The sequence below is a fragment of the Nicotiana attenuata genome, unplaced genomic scaffold (assembly GCF_001879085.1).
Source record: "Nicotiana attenuata strain UT unplaced genomic scaffold, NIATTr2, whole genome shotgun sequence".
Taxonomy (NCBI): domain Eukaryota; kingdom Viridiplantae; phylum Streptophyta; class Magnoliopsida; order Solanales; family Solanaceae; genus Nicotiana; species Nicotiana attenuata.
This window is the reverse complement of record NW_017670304.1, coordinates 18,337-45,034: the sequence shown is the minus strand read 5'-3', so window position 1 is coordinate 45,034 and position 26,698 is coordinate 18,337. Positions and strand designations below refer to the sequence as shown.

Here is a 26,698-nt window from a genome sequence, read left to right as displayed (position 1 = left end):
AAAAAAATACAGGAATGCTAAATAGGCATAGAATATGTGAATAATAATATTAACACAGCAGCAACTATGATTAAATGATTCTTTAACCAATAGGAAGTTTCAAATGTCCTCCATTAACACATACTAATTCCAAATAAATCTCGAGCAACTAAATAAATTATAACCTCTCAAGTCATGAAAATAACATTGAGTGTATTCGGGCTCCAAGCATTAACACGCACGATTTATGTCGAGGTCGTACGGCCCGATCCAGAATAAATGTACACTGTTGAGGGTCGAGCGGCACGAATAATAGATGCATCTATTATACTGTCATGGCGTTCGGCCCGCTCCACAATAAGAAAGAATATTCTATGAGCATCCAATTAAAAAGCTACCACCAAATTTAATACACAAGGGAGCAAAATTTCTATTAACGGTCAAGTAACCCGCCAAAAACTCCAAGTAGGTGAAACTCGGTCTTTACAAGTCTTTTATCAAGTTTCAGTACAATTTAGGCACTTAAATTAACATGTAGAGTGCAAACAATACAAGTATTTCATGATTTGAGTCCTAAAACTACCCGGACTTAAGCATAATTAGTAGCTACGCACGGACTCTCGTCACCTCATTCGTACGTAGCCCCCACAAATAGAGGCAATTAATAATTTAAAACACCTATGGGGTAAATTTCCTCTTACAAGGTTAGGCAAAAGACTTACCTCGTGCTCAAGCTCAATTCCGGTCTATAAATCCGCTCTAAATCCTCAACTTGGTGGCAAACAACCCAAAACTAGCCAAATATTATATAAATTAATCAATATACACTCACAAGTTCATAATTTAACTATTTAAGTAATTACCCAACCCAAATTGGAAGAATCCTAAAATTCACTCCCGGATCCACGTGCCCGGTTTCCGAAAATTTTCGAAGATAAATGTTACCCATAACCTCACAAACTCAAATATATGACTTTCACCCAATTCCATGATCATTTTCGTGGTTAAATCTCATTTTTATCAAAACCTAAGTTTTTCAACTAAACTCATAATTTTCACAATTTTACATGTTAAAATCTACCCACAATCTATGTTTTAAACTTACATTGGGTAGAAATTACTTGCCTTCAATAGCTAGGTGGAAACCCCTCTCTAAGAAGCTCCAAAATCGCCCAAGAAGTAAAATAAAATGAACCAAAATGGCCTAAGTTCCATTTTAAAAAGGTTTCTGCCCAGTGGTCCTTAATAGCGATCGCGGCCAAGATCACGCGATCGCGAAGGCTAAACTGATGGACCCAGGGAAATGACATTACGCGAATGCGAGAGGGCACACGCGAAAGCGGTGCACTGGGCTGCCTACTCCTTGCAAACGCAGGGCCCAACTCGCGAACGCGTAAGGCAACTGGGTTGCCCAGGCCCAGGCTTCTATGGAAACGCGGTCAGCCAAACGCGAACGTGAAGGCCAATGGCTCCAAGCCTCCGTGAGTGCTGCCCTATATGCGCGAACATGAAGAGCAAAAGTTCCCAGTCCCCAAATCCTTCATCGTGAACGCAAGGGTCCTTCTGCGTTTGCGAAGAAGGAAATCAAAACCAGCATACCAGCAATTTTGGACTAAGTTCCAGGCGATCCGAAACGCACCCGAGCCCCCAGAGACTCCATCCAACTGCACCAACAAGTCCATAAACATAATACAAACCTGTTTGAACTCTCAAAATGCGTAAAACAACATCGAAATTAGGAATCGCACCCCAAAATCAAATTGAAGCAAATTACGAACTTCAAGTTTTCAACTTGCTCCGAACGCGCCGAATCATACTTAGACTACTCGGAATGACACCAAATTTTGCGTGCAAGTCTTAAATTACAAAACTTCCCAGTCTCGGAATCCCAAACGGACCCTAATAACCCTAAATCCTACTTCAAACCAAATTTAAAGAATTTGAAAACCTTCAATGCGCCAACTTTCAATATTAAGCGTCGAAACACTCCTGGGTCATCCGAACCCGATCCGGACATACGCACAAGTCCAAAATAATAATACGAACCTATTGGGGCCGTCAAATTCCGGTTCCGAGGTCGTTTACTCAAAACATTGACTCAAGTCAAACTTGACCAATTTTAGCCAATATTAAGGAACAAAGTGTTCTGATTTCAACCCGAACCCTTCCAAACCCGAATTAACCACCCCCACAAGTCATGAAACAGAAAAAGCTCATGCGATGAGTCTTAATTAGGGTAACGGGGATCTAGAAAGAAAAATGATTGGTCGGGTCATTACATTCTCCACCTCTTAAACATACGTTCGTCCTCGAACGAGTCTAGAATCATACCTGGAGTGATGAATAAGTGTGGGTATCTGCTCTGCATGTTCTCCTAGGTCTCCCAAGTCGCCTCCTCGACTATTTGACCCCTCTACTAAACCATTACCGCAGAAATCTTCTTGGACCTCAACTGGCAAACCTGCCTGTCAACAATGACAACTGGCTTCTCTTCATAAACCAGGCTCTCATCTAGCTGAACCGTGCTGTAGTTTAACCCATGCGACCTGTCGGCATGATACTTCCGGAGCATAGACACGTGGAAAACCGGATGAACTCCCGATGCACTCTAGATAGACTAGAGGCAAAGAAAGCTCATAAGCAACCTCCACAACTCGCTTCAATACCTCAAATGGACCTATAAACCTTGGGCTCAACTTGCCCTTCTTCCCGAACCTCATGATTCCCCTCATCGGCGAGACTTTCAAGAGAACCTTCTCACCCACCATGAAAGATAAATCACGTGCCTTCTTAACTGCCCTCCAGAAGTGCGAAGTGAGCTGAGGACCTCTATCTGAAATGATGGAAATAGGCACACCATACAACCGAACAATCTCTTTAATGTAAATCTGGGCCAATCTCTCTGAAGAATACGTGGTCACAACCGGAATGAAGTGTGCCAACTTGTTCAACCTGTCGATAATGACCCAAACTGAATCAAACTTCCTCAAGGTCCGCAGAAACCCAACTACGAAGTCAATAGTAATGCGCTCCCATTTCCACTCAAGTATAACCATCTACTGAAGTAGGAAACCTGGCCTTCGGTGCTCATACTTAACCTGCTGGCAATTTAGGCACCTCGCTACATACTCAACTATGTCTTTCTTCATCCGCCGCCACCAATAATGCTGCCTCAAGTTGCGACGCATCTTCATAGTACCTGGATGAATAGAATAACCAGAACTGTGTGCCGCCTCTAGAATCTTCTCCTTCAAGCCATCAGCATTAGGAACACATAGGCGACCCTGGAGTCGCAAAACACCATCCTTATCGATAGTAACCTCCTTGGTACCACCTTGTATTACCATCTCTCTGAGAACTAATAAGTGTAGATCATCGTACTGATGAGCCTTGATCTGCTCGAATAGTGAAGACTGGGCGACGACGCAAGAAAGAACTCGGTTGGGCTCTGAAATATCCAACCTCACAAGTCTGTTAGCCAAGGACTGAATGTCCAAAGCTAGTGGCCTCTCCTCTGCTGAAATGAATGTCAAACTACCCATACTCTCCGCCTTTCTGCTCAAGGCATCTGCAACTACATTTGCCTTGCCCGAATGATAAAAGATGGTAATATCATAATCTTTTAGTAACTCAAGCCACCTGCGCTGCGTCAAATTGAGATCCCTCTGCTTGAACAAATGGTGCAAGCTGTGATGATCGGTGTAAACCTCACAGGACACCCTATAACGATAATGCGTCAAGATCTTAAGAGCATGAACTAACGCGGCCAACTCCAAATCATATACCAGGTAATTCTTCTTGTGGGGCTTCAGCTGACGTGAAGAATATGCAATAACTCGCCCCTCCTGCATCAATACACTACCCAAACCAACGCGTGAAGCATCGCAGTACATAGTATACATCCTGAACCGGAAGGCAACACTAACACCAGTGCTGAAGTCAATGCGGTCTTGAACTGATGATACCCCGATTTCAGGTCGATCCCAGAGAGCTCCTACCGTCTACCAGCTATTCAGGGTTCCTCCAGTGGGCCATCAGGGTCAAACTTCTAGTTAGAAGTCCATCGTACCGAGAGGTTGTTTAGAGTGTGGGGATCTTAGTCTTGTGAGGAGGTTTTTCCCCAGGCTTCAGGGCAAGGCAGTACAACAGGGTCAGCAGCCTATGATTTCAGCACCAGTTTTCTGGCTGCCCAAAGGCGAAGGGCAGGTGGGTAGGGGTCGTCCTAGAGGTGGAGGCCAATCAGGTAGAGGCCAGTCATGTGGCACTCCAGCTAGGTTCTATGCTTTTCCAGCTAGACCAGATGCAGTAGCCTCAGATGTCATGATCACAAGTATTATTTCTATTTGCGGTAGGGATGCTTTGGTACTATTTGATCTAAGGGTATATGTATTCATATGTTTCATGCTTGTTTGCTCATTTTCTTGGCGTTCCTCGTGATTTCTTGGTTACTCCTATTTATGTGTCCATGCGAGTGGGTGATTCTGTTGTTGTGGATCGGATCTATCGGTCCTCTATCTTGACTTTCTATGGTTATGAGACTAGAGCGGATCTTCTGTTACTTAACATGATCGACTTTAAGGTCATCATGGGCATGGACTGGTTGTCTCCATATCACGTCGTCCTTGATTGCCATGCCAAGACTATTATCTTGTCAATGCTGGAGTTGCCTAGATTAGAGTGGAAGGGTTCATCTACCAGTGCATCTTATTGGGTCATCTCTTTTATGAAGGCTCTCCAGATAGTCGAGAAGGGTTATTTGGCTTATCTAGCTTATGTCCGGGATACGATTGCTGAGACTCCGACGATTGATTTAGTGCCCGTGGTCCGGGAGTTCTCCAATGTGTTTCCTTTTGATCTACCAGGCATGCCACCAGATTGTGATATCAATTTCTGTATTGATTTGGCTTCAAGTACCCAGCCTATCTCTATTCCACTGTACCGCACGGCTTCGGAAGAGTTGAAAGACCATCTTGAGGAGTTGCTAGTAAAGGGGTTCGTTAGACCGAGCGTGTCTCCTTAGGGTGCACCAGTTTTGTTCGTGAAGAAGAAAGATGGGACTATGCGGATGTGCATTAATTACCGCTAGTTGAACAAAGTTACCATTAAGAACAAGTACCCGTTGCTGTGTATTCATGATTTGTTTGACCAGTTGTAGGGTGACAGGGTGTTCTCTAAGATCGACTAGAGGCGAGGCATCATCAGTCGAAGATTCGTGATTCGGATGTTCCGAAGACGGCTTTCCGGACTAGATACGCTTGATACACCCCGGCGGCATTTATGGATTTGATGAACCAGGTGTTCAGGCCATATATTGACTCGTTTGTCATTGTCTTATTGGTTACATATTGATCTACTCGCGTAACATGGAGGAGCACGAGCAGCATTTGAGAGTGGTGCTTCAAACCGTTCTCCAAGTGTGACTTTTGGTTAGATTCCGTGGCATTCTTGGGGCATGTTGTATAAGGCGAGGGTATTAAGGTATATCCTAAGAATATCGAGTCAGTTCAGAGTTGGCCTCGTCTTATCATAGTGACCGAAATGAGGAGCTTCTTGGGGTTATCGGGTTATTATTGCCGGCTTGTGGAGGGCTTCTCATCTACTGTAGCACCTTTGACTAGATTGACCTAGAAGGGTGCTCCATTCCGGTGGTCTGATGATTGTGAGGCGAGCTTTCAGAAGCTCAAGACAGCTTTGACTACGGCACCAGTTCTAGTGTTTCCTTCTGGTTCAGAGATGTATAATGTGTATTGCGATACTTTACACGTTGGCCTGCATTGTGTATTGATGCAGGAGGGGCGAGTTATTGCATATGCTTCACGTCGGTTGAATCCCCACGAGAAGAATTTTCCCATTCACAATTTGGAGTTGGCCGCGATAGTTCATGCCCTCAAGATCTGAAGGCATTATCTTTATGGGGTGTCCTATGAGGTTTACACCGATCATCGCAGCTTGCAGCATTTGTTCAAGAAAAGGGATCTCAACTTGAGGTAGCACAGGTGGCTTGAGTTACTAAAGGATTATGATATTACCATCCTCTATCATCCGGGCAAGGCGAATGTGGTTGCGGATGCCTTGAACAGGAAGGCTGAGAGTATGGGTAGTTTGGCATTCATCTCAGCATAGGAGAGGCCATTAGCTTGGGACATTTAGTCCTTCACTAACAGACTTGTGAGGTTGGATATTTCATAGCCTAGACGAGTTCTTGCATGCATCGTCTCTTAGTCTTTATTATTCGAGCAGATCAAGGCTCATCAGTTTGACGATATACACTTGTTGGTTCTTAGGGAGACAGTACTACAGGGTGGTGCCAAGGAGGTTGTTATCGGTGAGGATGGTGTCTTGCGACTCCAGGGTCACCTATGTGTTCATAATGTTGATGGCTTGAGGGAGAAGATTCTTGAGGAGGCACACAGTTCTCGTTATTCTATTCATCAAGGGACTACGAAGATGTATCGCACCTGAGGCAACATTGTTGGTGGTGGCGGATGAAGAAAGAAATAGTTGAGTATGTGGCGAGAAGTCTAAAATACCAGCGGGTTAAATATAAGCACCAGAGGCCAGGTGGCCTACTTCAGCAGATGGTTATACCTACGTGGAAATGGGGGTGCATTACTATGGACTTCGTAGTTGGCTACCGCAGACTTCGAGGAAGTATAATGCAGTTTGGGTCATTGTTGACAAGTTGACCAATTTGGCACACTTCATTCCGGTAGTGACTACGTATTCTTCAGAGACATTGGCCCAGATTTACATTCAGGAGATTGTTCGGTTGCATGGTGTGCCTGTTTCTATCATATAAGATAGAGGCCCTCAGTTTAATTCGCATTTCTAGAAGGCAGTACAGAGTGAGTTGGGAACTCGCATAGAGCTCAGTACAGCCTTTCATCCGCAGACAGACTGGCAGTCGGAGCGGACAGTTCAGATCTTGGAGGACATGCTCAGAGCATGTGTGATTGACTTTGGAGGGCAATGGAATCGATACTTGACTTTGTTTGAGTTTGTTTATAACAACAGTTATCATTCCAGCATTGAGATGGCTCCATTTGAGGCTTCGTATGGTCGGCGATGTTGTTTGCCCACCGAATGGTTCGAGCCCGTGAGGCTAGGTTATATGGAACCGATTTGGTGAAGGATGCCTTGGAGAAGGTGAAGTTGGTTCAGGAGCAACTTAGCATACCACAGTCCAGACAGAAGAGTTACGCAGATCAGAAGGTGGGTGATTTATCATTTATGGTGGGCGAGAAGGTTCTCTTCAAAGTCTCTCCGATGAAGGGAATCATGAGGTTCGGGAAGAAGGGCAAGTTGAGCCCAAGGTTTATAGGTCCATATGAGGTGTTGAGGCGAGTTGGAGAGGTTTCTTATGAACTTTCCTTGCCTCCCATCTATCGGGAGTTCATCCAGTTTTCCACGTGTCTATGCTCCGGAAGTATCATGCCAACAGGTCGCATGTGTTATACTACAACACAGTTCAGCTAGATGAGAGCTTGGGTTATGAGGAGGAGCCAGTTGCCATTGTTGACAGGCAGGTTTGCCAGTTGAGGTCCAAGAAGATTTCTGCGGTAAAGGTTCAGAGGAGGGGTCAACCAGTCGAGGGGGCGACTTGGGGGACCGAGGAGGAAATACGGAGAATATATCCACAACTATTCGGCACTTCAGGTACGATTCTAGACCCGTTCAAGGACAAACGTTTGTTTAAGAGGTGGAGAATGTAATTACCCGATCGGTCATTTTGCTTTCTAGATCCCCGTTCCCCTAAATAAGACTCCCCTTATGTGCTTTTACTGTTTATGACTTGTGGGGATGATTAGTTTGGGTTTGGAAGGGTTCGGGTTGAAATTTGTTTTATGTCTATTCAACAGATAATGTGTCTCATTAAAATCTAAATTAAAATAAACCCAATGGAAAAAAATTCTAGTGAAGGAAAAAGAGTACACATATCTAACAATATGCCTTTTGGTTGCCTCGTTAAAAACCTTGCAAGGAAAATCAAAAAGAGTACAACTCGTAACTCCCCTTGATGAGAGCATCAATCCACATCCTTGAGTCTTCGCTTCCCAATCTTGTGCACCATCTTCAAAAGATCGTTTGTAGAGATTTGATAAACAAATCAGCCATATTAACTTGTTTGAATATGCTGCACCTTGAAATCATCATTCTTGATAGATATGTAATGTCTTCATAAATTATTGTGGAATGGCCTTTTCTATCTCCATATAGATTTTCGCTATCATATTATCATGCTTATAGTTATAGCAAGATACATATGTGCACAAATTGCACTTAGGCTGTGGTACTTCAGGATCAAGAATTGTATATGCTTTAAGCGTTTAAATCATTCATGGATTGTCATATAAGTTAAGTAATATAAGACAGTTAAATAGACTTAAGATGCATATCAAGTTTTCATGTCATGCACACACCATTGACTTTATATTTTCAAGTGTTTGCACCGCGGGACCAAAACTACATGTCTTTCATATGAAACCAATTCTACTTGAATTGTTTCTCCAGACGTAAGATCCTCAAATATATTTAGTGTTATCATAGATGTAGTCGGCGAACATCTTATATCGGTTCCAATATTTTTTCACAAAGACATAACACAGAGATCTCTTCATTCATAATTTCAGGTACCTGAACCTCTTTTGAGATTTTATGAAGTGTTATGTCATGTGATCTTCTAGATCACTTGCCTCCTTATTATGACTAATTTTATCATTTGCTCATCTTCTTTATCAAGAATTTTATTTGAAACCGATTTGTCTATACTCTTTAAGGCGTACCATAGACTTTGTCCTTCTAGGACTTATTCTAATAGGAGCATATGTAATGAGAATATTGTTAATTCCTTTGGGTTAGCAAATGTGTCTGGCATGCTATGCAATATATTGCAGATGAATTATTTATGAACTTCAAGTTCATACTATCTTATTCGATGATCAAGATATACAAATGATAATTCTATCCACGTAACTTTTTCTCAAATGTTTATCTGGTCACCCCCTCATGTTAGAAAACTAACTTGCACCCACCTTTGTGTGTTATGGTGTTAATCAAAATATACACTGCACATCAATAATAATAAGATGGAATTATTTGGTTCCTGACCCGGAACCACTTGTGAGGGGAGAATGTAGTATACTATCGTATATAACATATATCAAACTGATATAGATAACTTTGTTCTCATAAGCAATAATTTAGCTCTTAAGTGGAGGCACTCAATAAAATTATTTTGCTAAATCAACTGTGATGTAAACTAACTTATCAAGATAAACTGTCTTGAATAAAATCTGGAAATTATGCTTTAATTAAATTATTGAGCAAGTTACCTCACAAATACCAGGTTGCGGGTTATTAATAATCGCACATGTCCATCTCATAGATGCATCTTATGTGGTATACATGGCAGGTGAATAGGCCCATATTCACCTTTGATATTTCCAGCATTCATGGGATTCAATCCCAATTTTAGTTGATCTATGAATTAATGAGAAAAACAACAAAGAGAATTCGTAAAGAACTTTGTATTTCTTTAATATTTACCCATGTGAATTCTCTTTTATTTTTGCACATCATACTTAAATTGTTATGGCTAAACTTGTTATGTCAACTGAATAAATTATCAATATTGATAAACTTCAGGTTTACACCTATCACGGCCCCAATTTCCCTCTATAGAATATCGTGACGACACCTAGTCTCTAAGACTAGATAAGCCTAACAACATGCGAAATAACTGAAATAACAATAGATGTAAGTCTCAAACTCAACAGCTGTAATAAAACAATTGTCATGACCCAAATCGAAGGGTCACGACGGGCACCCGGTACCTTAGTCAATCGAGTACCAATGTAATATGTCTTTCTTATCGTACTATCATTGATAACTGGGCCAACATGGCCACAACTCGTAATGTATAACTATAAGTGGGAAAGCAATGTATCAATGAACCATCTTTCTTAAAACATGAATACATATGGGCCGTCAAGACCTCTGACATACTGTACAAAATGAACCTCTATCTACAAAGCCTGTAAGAGTATTTGACATCAAATGGGACAGGGTACCGACCTACCCATAAGTCTGTAGCAAAACTCTGACACGATGACTCATAGACTCTGCTGCACTCTGAATGAGGTGGAGTCTTACCGATCCTTCGCTGAATGCTAACCTCGTCTACTATGAGGGCTCGTCAAACTGATTGTTTATACCTGCAGGCATGAATGCAGCGTCCCCAACAAAAGGACGTCAGTATGAATAATGTATCGAGTATGTAAGGCACATAAATAAGTATATAAAAAACATGGAAGAAACGTGGAGTAAATGACACAACCTGTAAGTATGGATAACTCTATAAATCATGAAATACTTATAGTGTCATGCATATGCGTATGAATGACATGTCGTGCATAGGTACATGTGTTCATAACATAATCGATCCTTTAAGGGCATCCCATCATATCATCTCGGTCACAGTGGGCAAAATCATCAACATATACCAGTTGATCAGGTGGTGGTGCGTATATAATGTCATAACCTTTTCCCATATCCCATATATAAATAATATACATATATACACATATATAATGTCATCTGGTCATGGGTCAATGTACATGTATAAATGAATGCAATGCACGAGAAGTACGTCAATAAAATCTCTCGGAATGTCATAAGACCATTATGCCTTTGATTAATATCATGAAATAAACTTTATCAACTTACGTATCTTCTGAGACCCATGAACAAACGATAGAATAATAAGACATATGGGGAATCAAGAACATAAGCATCTCTAGCATTTCAATGAATAGAGTCATTTATGGAAGTTATGCATTTGCTCGTTTCATTTGTATCGTATGGATCATGCCAAAAGGAAAGAAGGGATAGACTTAACATACCTAAGCCGATTCTCTTGACAATCCCTGTAACACACGTCAATTGCGACAACACGTAACGGCAGATCGAAGTAGGAAAAAATTCGTATGATATTCTTGAGAAAGATCATATCGTACTCCTTTAGAATTACAAATCCCGCGTTTCTATAATATCAATAGCTTCATATGAATTGTTGAAGCAAATCACGTTGCTATTATAAAATTTGTATGATGTAATGAATAATGTTTCTTCAAATCACTCTTAATTCTAGCAAATCATGAATATTGTAATGAAAATTTATAAGAAAATCACTCTAATTCACGTTGCTTGCTGAAGAGATCCATTACTTGTAGTCATAAGCATCTCAATTAAATGGATTTGGAAAGCCTTTTATCAATGCGGTTGTGGGCCCCACTTGATTCCCAAAGTGTGCCACCTAGCAATGTGATTAAAGAGTCACTTGATTGATATGTCTTGCTGCCACGTTGAGGAGTACTTAATCTTATCCAAATATGCTTAATTAATTAGTTAATCTCCTACTAAAAATTAATAATACCCAATTATCCACATAATTAAGAATTATCCCAAATTAATTAGAATACTGCTCACTTTTAGCATACTTTATACACCTTACTATCATGGTCATGTGGTACCTTGTATAGCACTAGTCCATAAATACGGGATAGTATAGCTTGTACCGTATTTTATTCCAAATTGTCAAACTTCGACGGAACTCATTTTCTTTGATTCACTTACCCTCTCACCTTCACGAATTTACTTATCACTTGTTTGAAATAGCATATTTCTTATAATCTCCAAATAATCTTGTCCTTGAACTGATGTCAATTATCTTACGACAAATTCAACGTACAATACTACATGGTGTAACATCGTCGTAATATAATATTGCGGAGCGTAACGTCATCGTAATATAATACTGCGCAGCGTAACATTGACGTAATACTGTGGGGCGTAACATCATTCCCCTCTTTGGAATATCCGTCCTTGAATGTTGACTGACAACAACGTTACTACTCAGCGTATACAAATCCCCAGACCCGACGTAGTACAAATAACATGCTCTAAGTATGAATACTCGATAATCATATCCATCATGTATGTATGTATGTATGTATGTATGTGTGTGTGTGTGTATATATATATATATATATATACACACACACACACACACATAAAGGATAACAAAATAAGAGATCTAGAGAGGAGGGGACTCCGAGGCCTGTGGATGCCGGCAGGTATACCTTGAAGTCTCCGCAGTAGAATCCCGACTAATATTTGGACTGGTAAGAAGTACCTAGATCTGCACAAAAAGATGTGCAGAAAAGTAGCATGGGTACACCACAATGGTACCAGTAAGTGCCAAACGTAACCTCGGTAGAGTAGTGACGAGGTCAAGTCAGGGCCCTACTGGAAATAATCAAAGACTAAACAAATGTAGGCAGTGTATAAAGATAGTAATGAAATTGAAACAACGAATAATACAACAAAATTAGCTACACAGAACTAAGCACATAGTGCAACACAAAAAAAAACGATTAATAGTGTGCTAAGGAAACAACGATCAAAGACAAGTACAAAAGAATGGGGAAATGTCAACAAGAGCCACTACCGAGGTAACACCTCGTAGTCTCAAATCACAAAATAAATCACAATCTTTCCTTATAACACCGCGGGGGCCTTTACATTTAGTTTTGAAAATCATTTTTCCCGAAATAGCATCCCGCATTTTAGCCCACCTTATCACACCGTGTGGCTTCTAGTAGTTCCCCTACTAGCCACGCGTATCAAGCCTACCTTATCTCACCGCATGCGTTTCAACACCCAGACCTTATACCACCTCATGCGTATCAACATCACAACGTATCACAAATCGCACCTCAAGTTCCCAATATCACAATTTGCCAGAGAAACCAAACAATAACAAATTTCACAATAAGAAGCCACGACTCAACCACAATTTACACAAAGTCTCAACAATAATAACCGAAAGAATAACTCAATAGAATGATATTTCACAACTTAACACTTGGCCTCATTAGGAATCACGGCCCTTGCAACTCAATACTAATTTCAACAACAAGATATTCCAAGGAATAGCAATTTCAAGTAAGAATTCAACAGTTAAAATATGAATACGGAATAAGGAAATAAGAATTTCAACTAAGCAAGTAGAGCAATTAGCAAGTAAGAGATAGGAAAAGTACATATGTGAAATTAGACTAAAAATGATGAATATAACATGTTAAAGTAACTCAATTAAGGCATGAAAGGAATATACATAGCTAAAAATCAAAATTTTCAACATTTAGCCCGTGTACACACTCGTCACCTTGCGTATACGGCTTTCACATATCACAATTATCACAACAATACCAAATCCTAAGGGGTAACTCCCCCACACAAGGTTAGACAAGTCACTTACCTCAAACCACGCTAAATTGATCAACTAGAAGGCCTTTCCCTCGATTTTCCAACCCCGACGGCTCGATCTAGCCAAAACAATTTCATACTATAAATATACTATAGGAAACTAATTCAAACTAATGAAATTACGGTCTTTGCAAAGAATTAAAAAATCGACCCAAAAAGTCAATCGGGCCTGCGTATCGGAATCCGACCAAAGTTATAAAATCCGAACACCCATTCGATATCGAGTCCACCCATACAAGAATTACCAAATCCGACCTCAATTCGCCTTTTAAAATTCAAAAATTTAGCCTAAGGAGTTTCTACCATTTTTCCCCAATTTCCAACTCCAAAGCACTAATTAAATGAATAAATTATCAATAGATTCATGTAAATTAATCAATAGCGAGTTAGAATTCCTTACCCCAAAGTTCTCTCTGAAAATCCCTCGAAATTTCGCCTTAAATCGAGCTCTTTCAGTCCAAAATGTGAAATATAAAATAAACGCTCGATTATGAACTTAAGTTTTCTGCCCAGCGATTCCTTCTTTGCGGACGTGGAGATAGCCTCACGTTCGCGAAGCACAAAATGATACTACCCAGATTTTCCTCTTACACGAACGCGAGAACCCACTCGCGAACGCGATGACCAAACGATCCCAGGCTTCGCGAATGCGTAGACCAAACGCGTGAGGTCCCCCAGCCTGCCTCTCTTCTTCACGAACGCGTGGCTTTCTTCGCAAATGCGAAGAACAAATCTCACCTGCCTCCTAGATACTCTTCGCGAACGCAAGACCTCTCTCGCGAACGCGATGAAGGAAACCATACATCAGAAAATTCAGCAGCTTCAGCAATTCTTGAAGGTTCTGAAATGCGCCCAACATGGTCCGAATCACACTCGAGGCCCCCGGGACCTCAACTAAATACCAACAAGTCCTAAAACATCATACGAACATGCTCAAAGCTTCAAAACACATCAAACAACACCAGAACTACGAATCGCGCATCGATTCAAGCCTAATGAACTTAGGAACTTCCGAATTTCAAAACTAATGTCGATTCATACCAAACAACTCCGATTGACTTTAAATTTTGCACACAAGTCATAGACGACATTACGAACCTATTCCAACTTTCGGAACGGGATCCAACCTCGATACCAATAAAGTCAACTTCCGGTTAACTTTCCAAAATCTTCCATTTTTCCAACTTTCGCCAATTCACGCCGAAACAACCTACGGACCTCCAAATCAACTTCCAGACACGCTCCTAAGACCAAAATCACCATACGGAGCTATTGGAACCGTCAAAACTCCATGCTGGGGTCATCTTCACACAAGTCAAACTATGGTAAACTTTTATAACCTAAACCTCCAACTTAGGGACTATGTGTCCCATTTCTCTCCGATACTTACCCGAAACCAAAACTAAACACCCCTGCAAGTCAAAAAATCACAATATAACATAGAGGGAGTATAAATTAGGGGATTGCTGCTAAAATACTCAAAATAACTAGCCGGGTCGTTACATCATCCCTCTCTTAAAATAAATGTTCGTCCTCGAACGAGTATAGAGACATACCTGAAGTGGTGAAAAGATGAGGATAACGGCTACGCATATCATGCTCGGTCTCCCAGTCGCCTCCTCGACTGGCTAACCCCTCCACTGAACCTTCACTGAAGCAATGTTCTTCGACCTCAACTTTTGAACCTGCCTGTCCAAGATGGCCACCGGCTCCTCAATATATGATAAATCCTTGTCTAACTAGACTAAACTGAAATCCAACACATGAGACCGATCGCCATGATACCTCCGGAGCATAGAAACATGGAATACTGGATGAATTGTAGCTAGACTAGGTGGTAGTGCAAATCTGTACGCCACCTCTCCAATCCTCTCGAGAATCTCAAAAGGCCCGATATACCTAGGGCTCAGCTTGCCCTTCTTCCCGAACCTCATAACACCCTTCATGGGAGAAACTCGGAGCAAGACCCGCTCCCCAACCATGAATGCAACATCGCGAACCTTCCGATCTGCATAACTCTTCTATCTGGATTGGGTTGTGCGGAGTCGATCTTGAATCAATTTAACCTTCTCCAAAGCATCCAGAACCAAGTCTGTACCCAATAGCCTAGCCTCACCCGGCTCAAACTAACCCACTGGAGACCGATATCGTCTACCATACAAGGCCTAATGTGGAGCCATCTGAATGCTCGATTGGTATTTGTTGTTGCAGGCAAACTCCGCAAGCAGCAAAAACTGATCCCAAGAACCCCCGAACTCCATCACATATGCATTTAATTTATGAATAGTGTGCTTGGACTATCCGTCTGTCTGAGGGTGAAATGATGTACTCAACTCCACCCGTATGCCTAACTCATGGTAAACGGGTCTCCAGAACTGCGACGTAAACTGCTTACCCTGATCAGAGATGATAGATACCGACACGCCATGAATCCTGACAATCTCGTGAATAAAGACCTGAGCTAGCTTCTTTGAAGAATAAGTAGTCACCACTGGAATGAAATGAGCTGACTTGGTCAATCTATCCACAATTACCCATACTGCATCGAACTTCCTCCAAGTCTGTGGAATTCCAACAACAAAATCCATAGTGATCCACTCCCATTTCCACTCTGGAATCTCAAACCGCTAAAGCAATCCACCTGGTCGTTGATGCTCATACTTCACCTGCTGATAGCTTAGGCACCGAGATACATATTCCACTATGTCTTTCTTCATCCACCTTCACCAATGGTGTTGCCTCAAGTCCTGATACATCTTGGCGGCACCCGGATGAATGGATCCGCGAACTGTAAGCTTCCTAGAGAATGAACTCACCATATTGGGCACACATAGCCCGCCCTACATCCGTAATACATCGTCATCTCCAAAAGTGACCTCTTTGCCATCGTCGTGCTGAACCGTGTCCTTGGAGACAAGCAGATGGGGGTTGCCATACTGGTGCTCTCTGATGCGATATAGTGAAGACTGAGAGAACACACAAGCCAAAACTCATCTCGGCTCAGAAACATCCAATTTAACAAACCGGTTGGCCAAGCCTGAACAACCAAGGCTAATGGCCTCTCTGCTGCCGGTAGATATGCTAAACTACCCAAGCTCTCCGCTTGCGACTCAAGGCATAGGCCACCACATTGGCCTTCCCAAAATGATACAAGATGGTGATATAATAGTCCTTAAGCAACTATGACCACCTCCGCCATTGCAAGTTAAGATCCTTCTGTTTGAACAGATCCTACAGACTCCGGTGATCGGTGTAGACCTTACAAGGGACATTGTGCAAATAGTGACACCAAATCTTCAAGGCATGAACAATAGCTGCTAACTCAAGGTCGTGGACATAATAGTTCTTCTCATGCACCTTCAGTTGTCTAGACGCGTGGGCAATCATCCTACCATCCTGCATCAACACCACGCTGAGAGCAATACGCGACACATCACAGTACACAGTATAAGACCCTGAACCCGAAGGTAACACCAACACTGGTGTTGTACTCAAAGCTCTTGAGCTTTTGAAAGCTCTCCTCACACTCCTCAGTCCACCTGAACGGAGCACCCTTCTGGGTCAATTTGTTCATGGGTGTAGCAATAGATGAGAAACCCTCTACGAATCGACGGTAATACCCTGCCAACCCAAGAAAATTTTGGATCTCAGTAGCTGAAGACGGTCTGGGCCAAAATTGCACTACTTCAATCTTCTTCGGATCTACCTTGATCCCCTCACTCGACACTACATGACCCAAAAATGCCACCGAATCAAGCCAGAATTCACACTTCGAAAATTTTGCATATAACTTCTTTTCTCTCAAGGTCCGGAGCACGGTCCTCAGGTGCTGCTCATGATCCTCCCGGCTCTAGGAGTGTACCAAAATGTCGTCAATAAACACAATGAAGAACGAGTCAAGATAGTTCCGGAATACAATGTTCATCAAGTGCATGAATGTTGTTGGGGCGTTGGTCAGTCCAAAAGACATCACAATGAACTCGTAATGACCATACTTAGTCCTGAAGGCAGTCTTCGGGATATCTGGCTCCCGAATCTTCAACTGATGATAGCCTGAACGCAAGTCAATCTTTGAAAACACTCTGGCACCCTGTAGCTGATCAAATAGGTCATCAATGCGCGACAATGGATACATGTTCTTCACTGTAGCCTTGTTCAACTGGCGATAATCAATACACCTGCGCATAGAACCATCCTTCTTCTTTACAAACAAGACCAGAGCACCCCAAAGTGATACACTGGGCCGAATGACAAGCAACTCCTGCAACTGCTCCTTTAACTCCTTCAACTCTGGTAGGGCCATACGATATAGAGGAATAGAAATGGGTTGAGTTCCCGGTAACAAACCAATACCAAAATCGATATCCCTGTTGGGCGGAAATGCTCGGAAGATCCGCCAGGAATACATCTGGATAATCCCTCACTGCTTGGGATTGACTCAACGGTAGGAGTATCAACACTGACATCTCTCACATATGCTAGCGCATCACATCCCTTCTCAACCATCCGCTGAGTCTTTAGAAATGAGATAACCCTGCTAGGAACATAATCTAAAGTACCTATCCCCTCTAACCGTGGTAAACCTGGCATAGCCAGCGTTACAGTCTTGGCATGACAGTCAAGAATAGCATGATAGGGCGACAACCAGTCCATGCCCAAAAGAACATCAAAATCTACCATACTGAGGAGCAATAGTTCGGCTCTAGTCTCAAAACCACTAAGAACAACTAAACGTGACCGATACACACGGTCAACAATAACGGAATCTCCCACGGGTGTGGACACATAGACAGGAAAACTCAAGGAATCACGGGATACACCCAAACATGGAGCAATATTGATAAACTTCATATTTACCCCATGATGCGTGCAATTATCAATAAACTCCAAGTTTACTATGATATAGGTTTTTATATCAATAAACTTTTGCTTTATTGTGGCATTCTTTTATATGTGTAGTACAAATTAGAGAATAAAGCGGGTAGCTTTTCACATACATATTACCCCGCTACAAGTTGAAGTAATAGAAGATATTAAATTTTTCCTTTACTTATAATCTCAATGCAACCAACTCCTTTCGTTAATGCTTTAAAAACTAAATAAGTTTCTTTGAGACTTACTACGACACAATACATTATTGATAATCAATTTTATTTCTCCAAAATAGTAATAATTGGCTCTTCCAAAGCTCTCAATTAATTTTGTACTAACGCATAATCACCAACATCCATATGGTAAATATATCTTTCAAAGAGAAATTTATACCATTATGATCATGGTCAAAATCATTATAGGCAAGATATGTTGCTTCCATTACTTTTTTCATGTAATAATCATATTGCCATAATATTTTGGCATAATCACAATAGGTATGTGATTAATGACCATTCATGCCATAATAATAAAATTATTTTCTTATTTCATCTCAAACCTCCTTCTAGAGGTGAGTGTGGTATATTTAATACCATTAGCACGTTAACATGCCTCCAAGAATGAATATGTATTCATAAATCACATGTTGTCCCATTCACATTATGAATGGATCATAATCATCTATATGTGCTTTACAAAATCTCATGTCAAATTGATGACAAACATTACTTTCACGGAGTGAAGGGTTATTTTGAGAATCCTTATTGTTCTCATTACCACAATGATGACGATTATAATTTCGTCTATTTCCACGTCCATATATATTGGTACCTTCACGGTAATAATTTTGTCTTCTTTCAGACTTATCACATATTGCTGCCACGTTCTCTTAAGGGAACGAGAACGAAGCAAATTCAATGGGATGAGTTCATTTCTTGTGCTCATAATCACATGAATTTGATCATGGCAAGATACAAAAATTTTACCACTTCGGGTGTTTATACTTTCTTGCAAACTCCATTAGAGTTATAATCAAAATTTATTATCTTTGCTTGTATTTAAAATCAAATTATAGAATTTTAAGAATTTAAAAAAGAAAAATAAGGTAAAATACTTACCTTAAATGCAAAATTTATTCCTGAAGAAAGTTCATGAAACAATTAGCAATCATTGTGCTCAATATTTATGTACAAACTAGTTTTCGGACACGTGCTTCACACTTGTACACCCAACATCATTATTTAACTTATAGAAAATAAAAAATATACATAAACTGCTTACATTATTCTAAAGTGATTGAGTTTTAAAACATATTTTATCAAGGGTGAATCCAACATATTAGTTAGGGAAAAAGGCTATTATTGCCCCTGTACTATTGGCATTTAAGCACGTTTCTCCCTCGTTATACTATACGTTCAATCCCCACCCTACCGTTAACAAAGTAAGCAAAAATATCCCTAACCCTAACGTTTTGCACTGTGGCACCCAGGACCCTCAAATAAATTGCCACGTAATAATACATGTCAGCATTAATGGCACTGTTCATCTAACGGGTTTTACCGGGCCGGGTAACCCGTTTCAAAAATTTAAACCGTCCAAACCCACCCCAACCCGGCCCGGAACGTGAATATAACATGAATATACCGTGAATATACCATAAATATATCATGAATATACTATAAATATACCATGAATATACCATGAATATACCAATTATTGTATACTAATTAACATAATTTAAAATTGTTGGAATTTAACATATAGTGTATATATTTAGGGTGTAAACTATAAATGCTCAAATCATAGAATATGATGGTAACGTATTATTTTTAAAATATGCTATATATGTGTTATTTTAAGATTTTAAGACAATTTGTGTTATTTTAAATTATTAGACGTATTTATGCTTAATGATTTAGTTCGTCAGATTAATTTGAACTTATTGAAGTATTATTAATTTATTATGCATGAAAATTTAGTTTACTATTTATTTGTTAATTTACTTTTTAAATGCAAACTTTAATTTTGTAATTTTGAAATAAATATAGCACTTGCAATTTATAAGTGCAATTTTTTTCCATCTTCCTTGTATTCTTTATGTTAGTACTTTGTATTAATACTATAACTTACAATATTTATACAAAATCCAAAAAAAAAAAAATTAAAATTATACTAAACCCGGCCCGGCCCGGCCCCCTCAACCCGTAACCCTTATGGTTCAATTTTTAGCTGGATGAACCCGAACCCGTTAAACCCGTTAAGACCCAACCCGTAACCGGCCCGGACCGTAACCCGTACGGGTCCAAAAAATATATGCCCGGCCCGGCCCGGCCGGCCCACCCGTTAAATACCTTTAATTCCAGTTTGTTAGAACAAAGTTAAACCCTTTGGAGCTTAAACCCTCTTTTGCTGCAACTTTAATGGGGAAAGGAGAAGATCTATGGGATGATTCTGCCCTCATCAACGCCTTCAACGATGCCGTTTCCAAGTACAAGGTTATCCATGAATTTCATACCCTACCCTCTTTTTCAATCTTTGCTTTTAACGCAGTTTAATTTAATTTTCTGAACCTGAACCTGAACTCTTCACATTACTCTCCTTTTTAGGTGTATTATTAATCTAATCATTCATCTCCTTTCTCTACTTGACCACAATATTAGAATTTATTGCTATAACTTTGGTAAATGAAGCCCAAATGGTCTATATATGATTCACTTCACTTATCACAAGTATTTTTGAAAAGCCTAATATTTCCTTTTCTCTGGTTACGAGAATTATACTGAAGGAGGTTTAAAAGAATGCCATTTGGTTCATAAGCAATCTTGTGTGCGCCTCGACTATTTCACCTAGTAAAACTAACATTTGCGAAGTAATAGGCAGATGAGAAGAAATCTCCTAGGATTTTTTGAGTTAGGTTTATGTTCGCGATGTGGTTAATTTATTTAGGTTAGGCTTTGTCAAATTTTTGGTGTTGACTTTTAGTCTTGCACAAACTTCTATGCAGTTGAATATTTTGAAGTGATTGGAAGCATTAAGTTGGATACAAGAAAATGATATTTGCATGAGCACCCATCATGGCCGTCATGTCTAACTTCAATCGTACTAATATTTATTTGACTTTGTGTCAATGAGATGATTTATGGTGCTCTTTTTGCTGCCTATGTTTCTGAAATTGTCTATCTCAAGTGGTCAGCTGGTGATATATGAGGGATAGAAAAAAATAGAAGCAATGCGGCTTCCGTTATATTGTGTTGTTGGAGTAGCCTAGAGAATTGTGTGGTGCCGGAGTATGGAAAAGAAGAAAGGAGGTATGATGAGGGAAAAAGTGCATCTTTCTGTAGCCAAAGTGGAGAAAGTAATTCCTACAATATATTTACAAGAGAGCAGTGTTTAGTGGTAAAGTTCTTTAAAGTAAATTATAGGGAATAGGGAACCTACTCCGACAAATTGTCCCGTTCAAAAGAAACTTTCAATGAAGTGGATGAAGAAAACCTTGGAGACCAAGGTCCAAATCCCTACAAATACAAAAGTCTTTAGGTGATTTCTTCCCTATTTGCCTAAGCATTGGTGGGCGGAATTACTTGATATCTGTGTTGGTGGAAGATAGCAGGTTACCCTCTGAAATAGTGAATGTACGTGCAAGCTGGCTCACACCACCATTATATATATAAAAGAACTATCAAGTTTATAGTTCATCCTATGTATGTCCTGCGGCTGAGGATGTTCTGTGCTTTTGTCTTTATCTGGGCGTAAGTAAAAGTTTCTTGGGTTCATCTTCTGTTTTGCAGGCTTTTTTCACATGCAAAGTTGGTCTACTAATTTCTTTTCTGTCATTCTTGGTTAAAATCTTGTTGAGCACGACTTTAGTATGTTTTATCTTTGGCATGCTGGACACCGCAGTTGAATAAAGTATCTGAGCTCCCCTTTCTTCAGTTCCTTCTCCTTCATGATCATCATCCTTTTGACTTCATTACTGTTTTTCTTAGACCATAATCTTTTGAATCCTCCTAACATCCTAGCTTCCATAAAACATGCTTTTCTCTCAATCTTTCCAATTTAATCCTCATCCCTACCCTTTCCACAAAGAGAAGGTCAAATTTAAACCAGCTGCTATTGCGCAGAGCCTAGAGGCAAACACGATACTTGATTACTTGTTGTTTTCGTCTCTTGGTCCTTTTTTCTTATTAAGAAAGTTTTACGTAATTCTCTTGAATTTTTCCTTTTAATTTCCAGATTATGCATAGTAAAGGAGCTAAACTTAGCAGCAAAGAGGAGAATTTGGCAGCTCTTGACGACGGAAGCAATGAGCTTAAAAGGTCCATTCATGATTCGAATTGAGTAGTATCTCTTTCTATTTCTTCTTCAAGCTGGTTTAGTGATTGAAAATTATTATAAAGGAAATGCTATCAGCTATGAAGACTTGGACATATCTAGCCAATTGGAAAAGCTTGTTGTTTTCTAACTCTTAAAAGGTGCATTCATGATTTGAAATGAGTGATATTAGATGAGCTTAAAAGGTGTATTCATGACTCAAATTTAGTGATATTTCTTTTTATCTCTTCTCCGAGCTCTTTTAGTGTGAAAATATTAATATAAAGGAAATGCTACCAGCTGCGAGGACTTGGACATATCTAGCCAATTTCAAAAAATTGTTGTTTTTTAACTCTTACTATTTTGTAATTATTTTAGAATTGATACATCTTGAGATATCTGCTAGGAGTTAATACTTTTTGCTGGGATGTCACCTTAGAGCTACATGAAGTACCTTTTACTCTGCTGGTTAAAGTTCTTACATGGATTGATTAGTACACTTATAGGTCAGGTGTCGATCTTTCTGATGATTTCTTGTTGTAATAAGTTGCTTCATATGCCACAACTTCCTCTATCTGTTACTTTATTGTTTAACTTTATCGTTCGCCTCTGTAGCCTCTTTGTTTCTTTTTGTTTGCTTTCCTGTGCCAACCTGGATAAATATACAGAGCTACTTCTTTTGATAAGACTTTTCAAGTTACATCAAGAAAATGGCCATTTTAATGGTCTGGAGACTGACATTCTCTACATGTGTGGATGAAGCAATGGGGAGGGAGATGATAACAGCAAAGTTGCACCAGATACCACTATAGAAATGGGAGATGCAAGCTACCTGCCATCAGTAAAAGAAAATTCCTCTTCTGAGGCAGTTCCCCCTGAAAGCCAAGTGAATGCGCAAAACATCCAGGATACGGCTATAGAGGGCATCTGTTCACAGAGTGTAGAAGATTACAACCAGTTGCTCAATACATATTACAAACTTGAGGATCAAAGGCAAAAGATTTTGCAGCAGCTTAACCAGTTTGGCATGTGGAGTTATCGAGATTCTGCTTCTACTTCACAAGAACATCAAGCTTATGCAGCACAGAGTTCACATCCAATAGAATCTTCTTTCTACTGCCCATATGGATGCCAAAGTTGGGTGTCTCCATGCACCGCATCACCTTGTTGTTTGGGTGGAAATCAGGATGACAAACCATGTGATGCTTCCGTACAAGGTGTTCAACAAAATAACTCATCTCTTCAAAATTCTAATTTGGTTAATATAGCAAAGGAAGCAGCAGAAAAAGTACTATCCTCTTTAAAGCAAGCTTCTAACACGGCTTCACTGGATTCATTTGCAAATGAAGGTGAGTAGCTGACTAGATACTTGAATGCATGTCTGTTTCTTTTTATGTCTAGGGTGTGATGTGGTAGTGACTGGAAGATCCTTGCATTTTCTATAACATAATGAGATGAACTGGAATACAAACAAGAAGAAGAGATAGTGGGGAAAAGAGGGGGTGTAGGAGCAAGGTTTGACTCGATTGGTTGTTTATTACATAGTAACAGTTTTTGCCTTAGGAAGTTTGCAATGAAAAATCTTCTTCAAGTAGAAGTCAATATCTCAGTATCTGAAGGTAGCAGGGCAATCGTGAGTCAAATGATGTTAGGTCCTGCTATACTGAATACCACCTGTCCTCGCCCTTTTAGTTGGGCCTGCGTGCTGATGACTTGCTTTGGGAGAGAACAAAAGAAATTGTGAGAATGTGAGTTAGACAAAAGATGACATTTGATTGCTGTGCCAACATTTATTTGGGAGGAGATATTGTTGAGTTATTTTACTATGGTTATATATGCTATCTTCCACTTCCAACTAATGTGGTTTGCCCCCTTATTAGTAGTAACCAAAGCCTCCTTATTCCACATGCCTGCCTTTACCTATCCAAAATCTAAAGCTAGTCACGAATAGAGTTCTAAATGAGCTGGCCAAGCTGAGCTTCAGATGTTTAGATTTGGATTGGCTTTTATAGGAGCTGGCCTATCAAAATGCAGGCTGCATCCTCAAGCTCAAACTAAGCTCAACATCAAATGACGAATCGGATTCAAGCTCCTTACAAGTTTGATTAAGCTTCATTTGCTCTAGATTTTACTTTTTTTTACTTTGGAAGTGACTACCATGTGTTGAAGACATAATTACATAAATGAAAGTGTGCTCTATATAACAGCTCAGGGGAAAAACTCTTAAAGAAATATAGTTATTCTCTTGCTCGGTTGCTGTTCTGGGCTATTTAAATAAATCAGAAGTTTGATGTTTTGGGCTGTAATTAGCTGGCGTGATAGATCTCTTATTTGCTTACACTTTGCACTTGTTTAATTTGAAAATCACCTTGATCATTTGCATAGGAATTATGAGTATGACATCTACCTATTCAACAAGCTCTATTTTATTTGAGTAAGTAAAATGGTTATTAATGACCACAAAAGAAAATGGAAAACACCCCATATATAAGATAGAGATGAGGCAAAAATATGATTACTGCTAAGAGCACCAGCATCATATAATACAATGAGGATCTCAAATGTGCTACAGAAATTTAGAAAACAACAAAAGTCCCATACAATGTGAGAGAGAAGTTTCAACCTCTCAAATGTCCTCCTATTCCTTCACAAGCTTTCTTGTAACTTTTTCTGATTTCAGGAAAACAAATAGAGATGAATCCTGTTACTGCAGAGAAAGCTGCTGGTTTGGAGACGGATTTAACTGAAGTGCTGAATGCATGGTATTCTGCAGGTCTTTACACTGGAAAGTAAGTGCGACAAATAATGATCTGATTTTCTCCAGTATTGCTTTCTGTGAGAACTGGTGCTTAGTAATGTGGTAACTTAACGAAAAAACTTGTAAACAAGCTGTGTCAGAGTGATACCATGCAGAATATTTGCTTCAAAACCTAAATTTTCTGGTTGAAGTTGGAAAAGGATCCATATCGCCCCCTTCAGTGTAGTCTAATGCATGAAGAATGCGCTTGCATGCTAGCAGAGGCATAGAAGACGGTGATTTCTTTCCATCTACCTAACCTTAACTCTACTGTCTAAGTAACCCGGTACCTGTGGTGGAAACACTACCATTGTAGAAAAGGAAAAAAAAAAGTGTTCACTTGAAGGAACCTTTAAACACACCAATGTAAGAATTTCAGGTGGAGGTCAAAGGTAGACGAAAGTTTATATTGTTTTGAAGGTTTGCAATACTATATCTTTATACTGCTAATTTGGAATGAGTAATTTAAGTGTACTCGTCACTACTCGTAGCAGGATTGGGTTAACAATCATTAGAAGACAGCAACAGCTTCATGTTTCCGTTTTGTTAATGTTATTGCTTAACCCTGAAATTTTGAATGTGATGCAGGTATCTTTCCGAGCAATCATATTCGAAGAAGAGCCGTGGTTAACTTTGTACTGATCGAATTTGGAAATCAAATGTTGCTGCTCTGTAGTTACCATGAAATATTTTCAATTAGTCACTGGGTCTAGGCGTTACCTAATGTGGTCCTGTCAAATTGACAAACGAGGATATTAACAACTTAACGTTTTCAAAACCTTCGCACATTGGATTTTGGAAGTTGTGATGTAAGGTATAGATACAAATAGATGTTGTATAGCCCTTCTGGTTGGTTGAGATTTCGATATGTTGACAAAACTGCTACTTGGGGATAATTTCCAGTGGTTATGATCTCCAGCCGTTTCTTTTTCGCTCGACTGTAGACAAGCACATAAGACAGATATATAAAGTTCTATGATCTTAGAACTGCTTGATTTTCAAAAAATAATATAGTAAAAATAGTTTACCAAGTAAACATTGATGAACATTTGACAGACACTTTTATAGCTGTCTGTAAAGATACATTTGAAGTTCGTATTCGAAAGAGACTTTAATAGCTGGCACGACTTGTCTGTTAAACTTTCTTTCTAATTTGATACTTAAATACATTTGAAAGATCAATTAAAGCCTTTAAGACCTAACTATAAATATGAGGCTAAAGTATAACACCTTTTAGAATTTTTTTTACACAAGGACAAAATAGGCATCTCCACATATGGATAATAAATGGAAAAAGTTAACCGATGTTATAATCATTTGTTGTTACGAAACTTAGCTCAAAATAATAATATAAAACAAGAATGTAGGGAGCAAGAGAGAAGAGATTCTTATTTCTTCCATATATTCAAG

The 26,698-nt window shown here is 39.7% G+C and overlaps 1 protein-coding gene across 1 annotated transcript; it reads left to right on the top strand.

Annotated features, from left to right (window-relative positions):
* The first annotated feature begins 20,553 nt into the window (after positions 1 to 20,553).
* LOC109237519 lies at positions 20,554 to 26,220 on the top strand. Its single transcript, XM_019403832.1, has 5 exons — positions 20,554 to 20,675; positions 22,414 to 22,496; positions 23,254 to 23,840; positions 25,172 to 25,280; positions 25,877 to 26,220. Exons 1-5 carry the CDS (start codon positions 20,601 to 20,603, stop codon positions 25,917 to 25,919), a joined length of 897 nt encoding a protein of 298 aa, XP_019259377.1. The 5' UTR covers positions 20,554 to 20,600; the 3' UTR covers positions 25,920 to 26,220.
* Positions 26,221 to 26,698: the final 478 nt, after the last annotated feature.